The following is a 15,089-nucleotide window of genomic DNA, read 5'->3' on the forward strand; positions in this document are numbered from 1 at the left end:
ATCAATTTGCCAATGGCAGACTAAAATGTGATAAACTGTAATCAATATAAGCAAATTATGCAGCATAAAAAAAAAAGTAGTGAAGAAATAAAGAGGCAACTAAGCTAACACTAAATGTTTTCTGAAACTGTACAAGAATCCCTACACTAATCTATGCCTGGAAACTTGAATGCTACTCTTTTCCTACAATGACTACCCTTTCTTCTACCTTGGCATCAGAGAAAATAAATGCCTACACCTCTAAAACAAAAGAGACAGAAAAGATAAGCAAAAAGAATCAACTTTGAGTTGACTGATTTATTAAAGGCTGAGAAGTTTTTCCAAATTCTTCAGGTGGGGTCTTCACTTCCATTAGAAGTGCCACCACTTCTTTCATGGTTGGCCTTTCACTTGGTGATGAATTCACACAGAACATAGCTATTCCAAGTGTTTGTAGCATTTCTTGTACCATTTGATCCGGTAAACCCTGTAGCTTGGAATCCAAAATCGTAACAGCTGGTTCAAAGCTTCCCATCTTCTTCTTTACCCACTCAACAATGTGTAGTCCATCACCAATCTGAGGCTCAATCGCGCTACGTCCACTCAATATTTCCAGCAACACCACTCCATAGCTGTAGACATCGCTTTTTTCTGTTATATTCACTGTATATCCATATTCTGCAACCATAGTTGTTAAAAATTGTGTCAAAATCTATGAATCACAACTTGTTTAGTTTATACTTCCGCATTTGACTATAAATTACGACATTGTGTCTTGACCTATAACTGAAAATTGTTGAAGATAAGTGCACCATCTCTATCAACTTAAGCTTTTAAGAGTGAAATGGTCACACAGTTCAACACAAACATAAAAAAACATCACACAGTATTTATTAAAGAAAAGAAAAAAGATTGACCTATAAAAGCAGCCAACATTTAAAATGAGAAATAGAAAGTTGAAAGATACATGCCTGGAGCTATATACCCATAGGATCCTGCTACTCTGGACATCGCTTGATGATAATTTGGAGAATTCATAAGCTTTGCAAGTCCAAAATCTGCTAAATAAGCCTCAAATTTGGAGTCAAGGAGTATGTTGTTGCACTTGACATCTCTATGAAGAATTGCTGGCACACAGTAATGGTGAAGATAAGCAAGTCCTTGAGCTGATCCAACTGCAATCTTGTACCTGATTTCCCAATCCAAGTTCCTGTTACTTTGCAAGAGCTGTTGAAGATTACCATTTGAAATGTAGTTGTAAAGGAGAAGCTTAACACTCTTGTTTGAACAATATCCAAGGAGCTTCACTATGTTGCGATGCCTTATGTGACCGAGAATTTGAATTTCAGCCGCGAAAGAATCTATCGGTTCCTCATCATTTTTTGTTTTCCAGAGTTTCTTCACTGCAATCAACTCGCCATTTGGCATTTCTGCTCTATAAACAACTCCCGAACAACCTTTCCCAATTATGTTTTCGTCTTTCAAGCAATCCAAGATGTTGTCAATGTTGAAATTGGCCTTTTGAAAGGGGATGAAAGTCCACGGATAGGAAAAATCTTCTGCCCCTACTGCAGAGGCTGACATGCCTGAGGATTTCTCAAATTCATATCTCCACTTCCTTGTCACAAAAAACCACGTTGCCACGACAGCTATGGTAACAGATATCGCAATCACTGCAACCAAAGCTATGGTTTTTACAGACTTCAATCCGGTCCTTCCAGTTATATGAGCAGAACAAGCAGAGCCATCAATTGATTCACAAAGGTGTAAATTATCAAGAAAAGAGTTTGATGTGAGTGTTCTAAAGAATGGCGTTACAGGAATAGGCCCTGAGAAATTATTGTAAGATACATTTAAAGTAGTGAGACTGGTCAGAGAGCTTAGAATCGCGATGTTTCCATTCAGCATATTGTGAGAAATATCAAGAGATTGCAACCGTGTCAATCCGGATAACGTTTCAGGGAGTTTGCCTGCGAAACGGTTTGAGCTCAAATCCAAACTGATTGTTAAGCTTGTCATATAACCAATCTCAGGTGAAATTGCACCAGATAAACTATTGGAGCTCAAATCAAGTAGAGTTAACTTCTGCAAGTTGCTAAATGACTTTGGAATTGGACCGGTAAGCAGATTATTGCTGAGAATAAGTTTGTTCAAGTAACTGAGATTACCAAAACTCCCTGGAATTGCACCAGTGAAGCTGTTCTCACTGAGATCAAGCTGCTCTAAATTCACTAGCTCTCCCAACGGTGATGGTATTTCCCCGGTTAGGTAATTGTTATGCACATCCAACAGTTCAAGAACCGTAATGTTGGAAACTTCAGAAGGTAATTCACCAGAGAAATGGTTCATGTATAAATCAAGAAACACAAGATTCTGCAGCTGTCCTATCTCCTTCGGTATTGGTCCAGAAAATTGGTTTTCACCGAGCCTCAACCTCACCAGAGACTGGCATTGTGCCACACTTCGAGGCAAACTTCCCGTTAACGAATTTCCAAGAAGCAACAACCTACTCAGCTTCTTCAAACTGAATATCTCTTCAGGTATTGAACCAGTGAGATTGTTCCTTGACAGGTCAAGTGAATACAGGTCAGTACAGTTCCCAAAAGCAGCAGGAATGGTTCCTGAAACCGAATTCCCCCACAATAAGAAACTCTGCAAGTACTTCAAGTTCCCAACTTGCCAAGGAATAGTCCTTGATAATTGGTTCTTATCAAGCTGAAGAGCTGTTAAGCTACTACAATTACTCAACTGCATTGGAATAGCACCAGTAAGTGCATTATCCGATAAATGAAGCTGTTCAAGAACCTCTAGCTTTCCCAAATCACCCGGAATTTCACCAGATAAATCATTTGCAGAAACATCAAGTACTACAAGAGATGAACAGTTTGAAAGCTCAGCCGGAACAGGGCCAGTAAGCGAATTTCCCCATAAAAGTAAGCTAGTAAGCTTTTGTAACTTGCCCAACTGAGGAGGTATTGGACCAGTGAGCTTATTCATGTGCAAATACAAGTTCCTAAGCTCTGAACACATCCCAAGTTCAGGTGGTATTGAACCAAAGACTTCAGTATCATATATTGCCAGAGTTTGGAGATTAATCAAATTACCAAATGTGCGTGGAATAACCCCAGAAAGCCCGGTGGCCGCGACACCAAACGTCGTGAGATTGGTGAGTCGGCCTAATTGTGCTGGTATATCGCCACTTAACTGTGGATTTCCTCCAATCCTGAATTGCTGAAGTGACACCAAGGAGCCTAATTGAGAAGGAATCGACCCGTTAAGGAGATTATCTTGGAGGCAGAGGATTTCTAGAAAAGAAAGATTGGCAAGTTGTTGTGGGATTTTACTAGTTAATCTATTTGAATTCAAGAACAGGAATTGAAGTGAAGTAAGCCCACCAAGTTCAGAGGGAATAGGCCCTGTAAAAGAGTTGGAAGAAAGGTCCAGAAGCCTAAGATGAGTAAATGAACCAAAGGATGGAGGGATTGTGCCTGAGATATTTGTAGAAGAGAGATTGAGAAGCTGAAGGGATGAAAGGGAAGAGAGTTCAAAGGGTAAATAAGATAGATTAAGAAATGTATTTGGAAGAGAAACTGAAATAACTCTTTGTTGAGGAGAACAAGAAATGCCTTGCCAAGAACATGGAGTTGAACTTGAAGTATTCCAAGAAGAAAGTACAGAGGATGATGATTTAGCATAAGGGTCAGCTGCTTTGAGAAGAGAGAGCAAAACTTGTCCATCAGAGGAGAGAGAGTTCACTAATACAGCTTTTCTTGGACTCAAACTTATACAGAAGAAGAAAAGAATGAAAAAATATGAAAAAGTTGCTGAAGAGGTAACAAAATGCTGGTTTGTCATCTTCTTCATTTTTTGAGCCTTTGAAATGGATTAACAGTGGAAGTCAAGAAATGGCAACACAAATGGTGGAAGTGAAAGTCTACACTAGGAGACAACATGCATGTGAAAAAGGCTTTAGTTTAGTGATGGAAATGCTTCAAACTCACACCATCTCTTGTTGAAAACATCATGCATGTGAAGTAAAACTTATTGTTTACCTTTATAGAACACTAAAATGCTATTCTTGATATTGAAAAGAAAGTTCTTATGTAAACTTTCTTACCGGAAATAATGAACTCTTCCTCCACATACGGTGGTATTACAAGTGGTTGTGGCGAGGATGGTGGCACAAAACCAACTTATTACATTGTCTTCACTTCGCTCGAGTCTGTTATTTTGCATTTTACGAAAAATAAAGCATGGAGTAGAGCTTTGAGCTCTATTATCTTTCCTTATTAAATGAAGCTTTTTTGTGAGAAACTAAGAGCAAATGCAGCTGCATTATATTTAAATGTCAAAATTTTCTTTTTAATTAAAGTTTATTTAACAAAGTAATCAGGGCGCCACATTTATTTTTGAATATCAAAGTGTGTTAGTAATTAGTATTCCTTTTGCTCCTTTCTATGTGGCAAGAGTTTAGTACATGAGAAGGATAGTTAAACTATTTAATTTTCGGTATATCGGACTTAGATTTTTCAAGTTTTTTGAAATAATAATACATATAAAAAGTTATAGGCCACAATAATTATTAATTTAAACATTTAAAAAGTACTCAAAAGAATAGTCAAAGAAAAATCTATTATAGTAATAGTGTAGTGAGACCAGTGACATATTTATAGTATATAATATTTAGTGAAAGTTTTTAACAAAGTAATATCAGACGACATCCCTTATAGAAGAATATCTCCCTCAGTGAAGGAGAGATTGCAGAAGCTCTATTATCACAAGTAGATGCTTTAATTAGACAAAATGATATCTAATTAATCCTAATGACACCTTTTGTAGAAGGATAAACTTCGCCATTGAGTGAGAGGTTTCAAGAATGCCTAGGGAAGGGGAGAAACATTGGAGTGATACAGCAGCGAGGCAGCTTAGGAGATTGTGAAACATAAAAGAAAGGGGATTGGATAAAGCAACCAATTATGTATCTTTCTTTTCTTAACTTCTCATTAAGATGAGAGGTGTGTAATCGAGATTTGAAGTTATAGTATACTAAATTATGTTCACAATCAAATATATTTAGTAATTTCTTAATATGTATATATAAATTTTATGCCACAATTATGGAGTTCACGAAAACTCGGGACTATACTGTAAATCCGCCGGTGCATGAGACACATACTTTATTTTATAGACTATACTGTGATCTCAAACTTCGATACCCATTAAAATTAATATGAGTAAAGCGTTCAAGAAAAAGCGTGTTTTTAGAGGAACACCTAATTAAAGCAGCTAGCTAGCTTCTTGTATTTGTTTTCTTCTTTCTAACCGTCTACTTTAATTAATTTTTTTGGCTACTTTCATGCATTTTAAAGAATTCACATTTTACTGCCATAGTCACTGAGTGAGCTATGGTGAAAATAAGTTAAGTGTGATTTGGTTATCGAGGAGGCAGTAGTGGGTCTATTTTGGGAGTAGGGCTAAAGAAAAATGTAGTCACATGAGAGAGCCTAGTAGCTTAGACTAAATTAAGGCACAAGTAACGATTAGGGTTTATCGGTATCAAATTATTCAACCAATAAAATTTATATGCACTAAGTATTTATATCAAATTATAGTACCAATTTACAATTTAAGTGATAACTTAAAATAAAAATATATGTTAATTGATTGATTATGATTTCTTGATAACCATATTTATTAGACATGTGTCATGTATTTAGTGGAGTGGTGTAAAGTCACCGTACAAACAAATACTTCGTTCGGTCCACTTTAATTGATTTTTTAGTTTTTTTTTCTGTCGTCCACAATATTTGATTTTTTCAGTTATTAAGAAGCAATTAATTTCTTGTTTCCAAAATTGTCCTAGGAGTATTTATTATAGTTTTAATGAACAAATTAAGGTTAATATGGTCAATTTTATTGTTAATTAATGCTAAAAAGTGGATCCTTAATACGTGTGAAAATAGCCAAAACAAAAATAATTAAAATGGACGGGAGAGAGTATTTATATGTTAAACCAACCTAGAATTTTTACAGATTCACTCATTCGTAATTTCCGAGGACATGACATTTGATAGGAAGATGTGGAGGTCGAGTATTAGGGTTGTAGGTTAGGAGGTAGTTGAGTCGTGCCTTACTTCGTACCATGGTGGGACTAGCCATATAGGGTTTTTGTCTAAGATAGCTAGTGGGAATGTTGTGGCTTACTATTTCGCTTTTCATTGCATGTCCTATTTACTAGCTATCGCTTTTGCTTTGCATCTTTCTTCTAGATTTTATGGTGTTCCTATTTTTCTTATGACTGTTGTAGTGATACTAATATTTACTAATATTGTCTCCCTTTGCTTTGCATCTTTCTTCTGGATTTCATGGTGTTCCTATTTATCCTATGATTGTTGTTGTGATACTAATATTGTCTCCCTTTTTGTCCTTTTGTCTTTTTTGTTTTTTGAGCCGAGGGTCTTTCGGAAACAGCCTCTCTACTCCTTCGGGGTAGGGGTAAGGTTTGCGTATACACTACCCTCCCCAGACCCCATTAGTGAAATTTTAATGGGTTGTTGTTGTTGTTGTACTCATTCGTAATTTCCGTAACTTTGAACATCATTTTTTCAGGAACATTAATGTTGAAGACGGGGATACACTTTAACGTCCGCACGGGTTTTAGGGCTTAATGTTGATAGTTACTCTTTTCGATCCAGTGTTATTTAAAGTTTTGTTAAGAAAAACGACTAATAATATTAATTAATCATAAAAGTTATTTGATTTATTCGTCTTTCTAAGAAATTGTTTAAATAGATTGGAGCAATGGTAGATCTGGAAAATACCGTCTTGGTTTCATAGAGCTTGACACTTATTTTAGATCAATTTGATTTGGCTAAAAAGGCACTTGGACCGAAAGAGAAGTAACATACTTTGCTAATGCTAAAGCGAAGCGGCACAAAATTGACTACTCCTATTCAAAGTCTTTTAAAATTTTCTGTATCCCTTATGAAAGATATTTAATAGTCGTAATTGTAAGAGTATTGCAAGTCTAAACTATCCATTATCTTCTTTTTTAAATGTCCCACATAATTAATATGTAATTGTCACGATCCGAAAATTTTACCTTTGGGACTGTGATAGCGCCTAACATTTCACTTGCTGGGTAAGTCAACGCTAGAATAGTTTATCCATTTTTAACAGTTCAAATTAAACAACAATAAAGAAACCGAAATAACTTAAATAAATTCTGAAGTAAGGTGCGAAAAATCATAACAACTGAAATATATAATACAAGCCCGAATCTGGTGTTACAAGTACACGAGTTACTAGAAATTCTACAAAGAGAATCTGAAATAAAATATAACTATTTCGAATGAAATGAACAGTAAAAGAGGAAAGAAGAAGGGGACTTCAAGGTTTGCGAACGTCAACAGATCTACATCAAGTCTCCGAATGTGATAATCCAAGCTAGTGCACCTCACGTACAGTTGAGACCAGTACCAAAATTTGCACAAAAAGTGCAGAGTGTAGTATGAGTACAACCGATCTAATGTACTCCGTAAGTGTCGAGCCAAACATCGATGAGATAGTGACGAGACTATGACAGGACACTCACGTAATTAAACATGTACAAACATAGAAATATGTACCAACAGCAACAAATAAAGATTTAATATGTACAGTTGGGAGGGGATATAGAAAAAAGGGGACAAGATGCGATAACTACAACATAAATGACAACACAAGGCCGTCAAATAAATCATCAACCAATAAAGACGGATAAACATACGAAATAAAGATGGCACAGCATCACCCTTCGTTCTTTTACTCTCAACCTTACTATGAAATGATGACATAAGTATAATGAAATGGCACGGCATCACCCTTCGTGCTTTTACTCTCGATTTGCCCATCTAATAATGAATAATTGATATAGATGGCACGGCATCACCCTTCGTGCTTTATCTCTATTCCTCACAATGTATTAATCAATAAATGAAGTAATAAAATGGCACGACATCACCCTTCATGCTTTAACACTCTTCCTTACCATGTAGTAATGAATATAAAAATTCGGGAGATAAATAATGCACGTATGTACTTTACGTCAATGATGATTCTATGATACCAAACCTTAACTTCCAACATACTCAACCATCACAATAAATCCATAAAAACGGAAGGAACGATCAAATAAGTGATAATCTAATCTAAGCATGGGTGTCATAATTTAAGAGCCAATAAATCACAAAGAAATAAGTTCTATGCATGCTTTAACCCAACAACAATGCATAAGTACTCGTCATCTCACATATATGTTTTACCCACATATTAAACACATAGCAAATAGGAAAACAAGTCATAATCCCTCAAATCAAGGTTAACCACGATACTTACCTCGCTCCGCAACCAATTCAAAGTTCAACTACGACCTTGCCATTCGAAGAAGCCTCCAAACCAACCAAATCTAGCAAATTATCAACCAAACGATTCAAAATAAGCCTTAAAAACTACCCACGAATGAAAGCGGTTCAATTTAGATCATTATTGAATAAGTCTACAAAAGTCAATCCCGGACCCGCTTGGTCAAAATTGTCACGCCCCGACCTCGCGAAGTGCGACCGACGCTCAACAGAGTTACCCCTGGTCGAAAAAGCTTGCACAGTACCGTCTACCTAACTCACCCATGAATAAAGAGAAGAATACATTTCATTAATTAGACAGTAAGAAGTCATGTGAAAAACTAGTTCATTTACATCAGATACGTCATTAACAAGTCTCCAAAACAGTACCTTGTACAATCATAGTTAAAGTGGAATAGATGATACGATTACAATATTTTTAGTTTAACTTTCCAAGAATAGGTACAACCCACACTATGTCTACGGAGCCTCTAACATGAACAAAAGAGTGTTATGACAGTGCCGACAACAAGCCCCATACTATACCTCAAAACTCTATGTACAAAGGATAAGAAATACAGGACCCCGAAATGAATTGGGGCTCACCAAGTCAACTGAGGAGAGGGTGTGCTGCTATCACTGATCAATACCACCTGCTATGGAACCACCTGCATCCATTAAAGATGCAATGCCCCCGGCAAAAAAGGACGTTAGTACATATGGAATAGTACTAGTATGAAAAACTAAACACCCTCTCAATAGAACGAGCAACAGTAAACGGAGAGTAAAACATGAAATCAACAAGAGACTCAAACAATATCAAGGTGTAAAGTTAGGGGAAAGGTAAATTTTAAGTAGGTTTCAGTAATTTAAGTTGGGAGATCTTTAGCACCGATACACTACCGTGTCTTAGCACGAAGTCTGATCTCAGTCCGACCGACTAAGCCGTCTCACCCGAGATATATACTCACAATACCACTATGTGCACTGCATGCCATTCGATCTTAGCCCGATCGTCTAAGCCGTCTCACCATAATGTCGTGTGGGTCAACATCACTTCACATCACGTTAGCAATAATCTCATCCCATTTAAGGGGAAACATCTCAACACACAAATCTCATCCCATATAAGGGAAAGTAGTCTCATCACATTAACACGGAGATTTACCCCTCAATTACTCTTACACCGGCACGTGTAGTTTCGGGGTTAAGTTGTTCCGACCTACCCTTCCTCGGTGGCTAAACGATACTTCTAAGGCATTTATTATTAAAAGTATTTACTACTCAATTCATATTCTTTTACATGTCATTAATTTTATTGGCATTATTGGCCATAAGGCAATATCATTCTTGGCACGTTGGCCGTACTTCATAATTTATGCTCACTATTCTACTTTCATACATCAACACGGATTGTCAACAACAAATATTTCTATTCAAGACTTTAAGCACACATTTGAGCAATTTGGGGTCTTAAGCACATGTGATTTCTTACACAATTTAATATGATCACTTTCATTTGGGTTTGACTTGAAGTCACAACATTTTAATACATACTCATACTTTGAACACGTTCCCGAAGAATAACATAACCTGATAAGAATATTCCAAAGGACATTTTGAACATATTCATATAAATACATCTTTCGACACCAAACTTATTCATAAAAGTCAATTCATAATGGACAACTCGGGACTTACAAAAACATCGTGGGAATTCAATTCTATGAGAGAAGTTTAGCCAACATACCTCGCCTCGAGCTTTTTAAATTACTACAATATTCTGAAAATCTTAGCCACTTCGATCCATTTAGAGATATAGCAAAATTGAATACAAATTAGGAAGGAGTTCACAGTTCCAGCTCACTTGAGCATTTTATCAAATACTAAGTGAGCATTAAGATTTCAAGATCCTCCTATGGTGGATTCTTTTACCCCACTATCCAAAGTTTACCCAAAAGAACTTATCAATCTCCCCACTACCCTTGATGGTACATGAATGTAAAATAAACAATTTTCATACCCAAGAATTACTTGGCTTATTACTTATTTTCAATTAAAATTATGAAATTAAGGGTTATGGAGTAGAACCTTACCTCTAGGATGAAGACCTAGTGAATATATATCACGAAATTAAAATCACGAAATTAAGGGTTAAAGTAAAATATATATCACTTAATTATAGTAAGTAAATATATGTACGCAAGACAAATGCCTTGTATTAGTAATTTAGTATAAACATCAAGGAGTGCAGTCAATTAGATTTTACCATTAATTTGCCTAGAAGGTTATGAGATTATAAGTAAAAGAGTGTAAAATATTTCCCTTTTCCTTATAAGAATGATTCTTAACCAAGTACAGAGAAAAAGTGCATCTCCTCTCACACAGCGCAACAAATTAAAGCTAATGAAAACAAAAGAGCCAAGGGAGACAACTGTTTCAATCCTTGCACACGTTCAAACATTATATACTGCTATCGTAAAAAATGAGTTTCAAGTGTTACTAAAACTTTTAGGAATTAGCTAATATACTTGATGATGTAAAGAATCTTATATATTATCGTGTATTTGTTGTAAAAATTATCATATTTAAAATAAAATAATATATTATTATAACAGTTAGGTTACACCAATAGTATAAAATTCCTTCACTATTAATATATACTATATCTTAAATTCATGTACAATTACATATTATTAGTTATTTTTCAAATGATCAACTAATAGTACAAGTTCTTTTTACACTGTCCATGCATAAAAATTAAACATGTTCTTTTAATAATCAGTAAATACGTATATAGATAAATATTAAGTGAAGAAATAAAACTAACAATTTATTACATATATTTTTGTATCAATTTTCTTTTGGGAAACAAATGAGCTATGTAATCTCCACACATGATCAATATACATGCACATGGTGCCCCAAAAAATTATTTTGGCTATTGCTTTTCTATAAAATAATACATGCAGATACATACGGTGGAGTTCTCTCTTTCCAAAGTTTAAACAATTGGTCTGTTTGCAGTAATGACCAATGCATGTTTGGCACCCACACCACAAAATTATGTGAAAATAGAAAACAATAGGTTGGCCAACTTCACCAAATCTTCAATGGATAATTATTTATGCAGTCATTCCAAGGGTTATCAGAATCTTGTTTTGAATCTTGAATCCATTTCCACACCAAACTCCCTACCTTAAACCCTGTCCCAAATGCAATCATCCACATTTTATCACCTTTTTTCACTCTTCCTTTTGCTTCGAAATAAGCCAACTCGTAGAACACTAAGCTACTAGACGTGTTACCAAATCTGTTCAAACACATTTTAGCTGGCTCTGTCACTTCATCGCTTAAGTTTAAAACTCGTCCCACTTGATCTATTACTGCTTTGCCACCTGTGTGTATACAAATGTGGTCGAAAGCTTTTGTAAAGTCTGGAACCACTGGCTTTGATTTGCCTTGGGATAATATAGTCATGATCATTGAGTAAGCATAATTTGCTAGTTGGGTCATTGGAAGGACTCGCGGTGCGAGAATTTTGATGTGTTGACGTAGGTTCATCCCTGCCACTCTTATTAAATCTTTAGTAAGTGAAACACCGGTAATACCTGTTAGAAAGAAGTAATATTAAATTGTTATTGATTGCGTGTGCGAACAAAGTCTGATAGATGAAAATGTCAAGCCGAAGCTACATATAAAGCGTACGAATACTCTTGATGAGGCCTTTTTTTTTAAAAAACTTATATGTTTGGCCCAATATACACTATTTCATACAATGTCAGAAGTATCTTTGGACTAGCTGAGTCTAACATTAGCAAAAGAGGTGGAGAAAACTTCCTTACGGCGCCAAAAATTAATACTAGAGGATTCAAAAGTAGCAATTTTTAAACTCGTTTGCCGCTTCACTAAAAATATTTCATATGTCAAGGGATAATATATATATAGAGAGGAGGATTCATCTCTTCAACCTAGCTCTGCCACTGATCAAATGACAAATATTTATTGGTGACGGATGATAATTCTAGACTTACTATTAGATAAGACCTATCACCTGGAAAACAATGACAAGTCTAGAAGGATTTAAATTAATACTGTAGATGACTAGTATCAATGCAATGATCTTTTATGCTATCAATATAGTTAAGGTATGATAATATATTAATTATTTTTTATCAGGTTATTAATTATTATCATTGATATTATCTATATTTACTTTTTTAATAGACTTAGTTTTGTATACTTAATTTACACTGCGTAAGACTTAAAATATGAATAAATAAAAATAATCCGACAATGCATGCTCTTAGAAAAAATATAAAACTTATCCTAATTCCTACAAGCCATATGAATTCACAAGGTATGTGATAAAGATGGATATGATCTCTTTATCCTTAATCAAAGGTCTCATGTTCGAGCCTTACACAGTAAAGCTGATATATGCGTGTAAAGCTGCACTAATCAGAGTTCATATGCGTGTACTGGAGATCGGATGCAAAGCCAAACAAAAAAAGGCAGATCATTCAAAACTGATATATACAACAATACCTTTATCATCTTCCTCCTGAAATGCAGCTTTATACGCACTATCATCTGCACCATGGTGTGTTCTAAGAGAATGAACAAGCTCCATTTTGGCATCTTGGAAAAGATTTGGATTATTGCTAATAATAGCAGCTGCACAGCCAACACGAAAGATACAATTTGTTACTAACATCGAACGATTATCACCATTGTACCAATTCAGTGTTATGCTCTCGGTGATCACAACAAGGGCATTTTGGACTTTTTGGCTTCCACGTAAAACCCTAGCAGCAAAATCAATGGAAATAACCCCAGAACTACATCCCATTCCACTCAAATTATATGTTTTCACGTCGGACCTAAGCTCATAATGGTTCACAATGAGTGAAGAAAGCGAAGGGGACGGCGAAAAACTTCCACATGTAACAATGACAATGTCAATGGATTGTGGATCAATTAGGGTTTTAGCTAGAAGGTCATCAATGGAAGAAAATATCCCTTCTTGAGCTTCTTGATTTGCAGACTTTAGTGTAGGCATTTTGTCTTCTTCAAAAATGAAAGGTGGTCCATAAGTTTCATCACCTAAGCCAGATTTAAGGTAAATGTTACGCATGAAATCGATGGATTCTTGCACTAAGTGTACATTCTTGAGTAGGAATGATTCACCAATTTGATAAGAACATTTCCTGTGTGGTGGTGGCTTGTAACATGAATAGTTTAACAAAAAAACCTTATGTGGACGAGTATGATAGTAGTAGAGAAGGGAGAAAAATGCACAGACGAAAAAATATAGAAAAAGGTGAAGGTGGGTGGTGAGGAGATGGAATAGGATATGGAGGAAAAATGTGAGGAATAAAAGTCTTAAAAATGATAATTGGAGGGCTTGTAGTGGTATCATTTTTGGGTTCTTGTTTCTTTTGTTTCGTAGGGTTTTGATTGGGAAAAAAACTTGCTAATTATAGAAATGCAACATCAAAGTTCCTTATATATACAAGTATATTTTGGGGGATAGGAGCAGTGGGAGGTGGGGGGTTAAAGGGGGTTGGGACATAAAGCATTGAATGCTCATGAGAATGATTAATTTATATGTAGATTTGGCATTTGGCAAATTGCAAGAACCGACGTGCTCGACATGACAAATACTGTACACGGTATTTAATGAAAATATTGGTATTGAAACTCGACTAACTCCGAAGTAACGCTGAAAAGTTCAATTTATATGGTAAAATACTTGTTAATAAAGACAATTCTATACTCAAACCTGAAACTTTTAATTAATAATGAAAAAATAATTACTCCCTCCGTTTTAAATTAAATGAGGTAGTTTGACTAAGAACGGAGTTTAAGAAAAACAAAAGAAGACTTTTAAAATTTGTGGTCTTAAAAGCTTTAGGGGTAAAAGCTTTGTGGGATCATGACATTTGTGTGGTTATAAAAGCTTTTTATTAAGGGTAAAATGAGTAAAATGAAGAGTTTAAAGTTGAATTATTTTCAAATTTAGAAATATGTCATTTATTTTGGAACAGACTAAAAAGGAAAGTACCTCGTCTAATTTGAAACGGAGGAATTACCATTTTACCACATTGATCCTTGTTGGTATTTTGGGCGGAATTGATTGTTTGGAGATATCGGCAACTAATGATGATGGTGTGATTGACAATCACTGTCCATTTCTAGTGATGTTTGGACTTAGGCTTCCAAAAATTTCTCTTGTAGGTTTACCAAAAAGGTTTTTGAACGTAACCCTTATAAGTTTTGTATTATAATATATTTTAGTAGGATATCTATGTTATCCTAGTTTCACATACAAATATAGCACCCAACATAAAATAATTATATTTTGGTTGTTAATAAATTTTTATAAGGTAGAAATTTGTTGATGTTCAATCCAGATGTCAATAATATTTATTACTCTTCTAAGCAGGCAGAATACGCTGCTTTTATTTACTTCAGACTAGAAATGATATGCCTACATTGCATTAAATCCTTTCCCTATTCCAATAATACTGTAACGATCCGGCCGGTCGTTTTGAGTATTACAACCCCGTTCTCTCATTTACTGCTCCATTTGTGCTTTATAGCTGTATTATGACCTATCGGATTAGTTGGTTCGGGTGTGGAGAGATTTCGGAATGCATTGAGACACTTAGTCTCATAATGGAAAGCTTAAGTTGGAAAAGTCGACTGGATGTCGACTTATGTGTA

At 35.3% G+C, this 15,089-nt stretch overlaps 2 protein-coding genes across 2 annotated transcripts; both read right to left on the reverse strand.

The window, feature by feature from the left end:
• Positions 1-52: 52 nt before the first annotated feature.
• On the reverse strand, positions 53-4,272 carry LOC107823955 (uncharacterized). Its single transcript, XM_016650667.2, has 2 exons — positions 951-4,272; positions 53-657 (listed from the first exon to the last, which is right to left on the reverse strand). Exons 1-2 carry the CDS (start codon positions 3,841-3,843, stop codon positions 278-280), a joined length of 3,273 nt encoding a protein of 1,090 aa, XP_016506153.2. The 5' UTR covers positions 3,844-4,272; the 3' UTR covers positions 53-277.
• A 6,939-nt stretch (positions 4,273-11,211) lies between these two features.
• On the reverse strand, positions 11,212-13,827 carry LOC107823952 (3-ketoacyl-CoA synthase 17-like). The gene is made up of 2 exons (XM_016650663.2): positions 12,909-13,827; positions 11,212-11,971 (listed from the first exon to the last, which is right to left on the reverse strand). The coding sequence occupies exons 1-2, from the start codon at positions 13,780-13,782 to the stop codon at positions 11,460-11,462; spliced, it is 1,386 nt and encodes a 461-aa protein (XP_016506149.2). The 5' UTR covers positions 13,783-13,827; the 3' UTR covers positions 11,212-11,459.
• Positions 13,828-15,089: the final 1,262 nt, after the last annotated feature.

The sequence above is a fragment of the Nicotiana tabacum genome, chromosome 15 (assembly GCF_000715075.1).
Source record: "Nicotiana tabacum cultivar K326 chromosome 15, ASM71507v2, whole genome shotgun sequence".
NCBI lineage: Eukaryota > Viridiplantae > Streptophyta > Magnoliopsida > Solanales > Solanaceae > Nicotiana > Nicotiana tabacum.

Excerpts from the sequence above, each read along its gene's own strand:
- LOC107823955 (XM_016650667.2), bottom strand. The coding sequence starts at position 3,843 with ATGAAGAAGATGACAAACCAGCATTTTGTTACCTCTTCAGCAACTTTT. Across the intron at positions 658-950 it reads CTATGGGTATATAGCTCCAG|AATATGGATATACAGTGAAT; the intron begins GCATGTATCTTT and ends CTATGGTTGCAG.
- LOC107823952 (XM_016650663.2), bottom strand. The coding sequence starts at position 13,782 with ATGATACCACTACAAGCCCTCCAATTATCATTTTTAAGACTTTTATTC. Across the intron at positions 11,972-12,908 it reads TCAGGAGGAAGATGATAAAG|GTATTACCGGTGTTTCACTT; the intron begins GTATTGTTGTAT and ends TCTTTCTAACAG.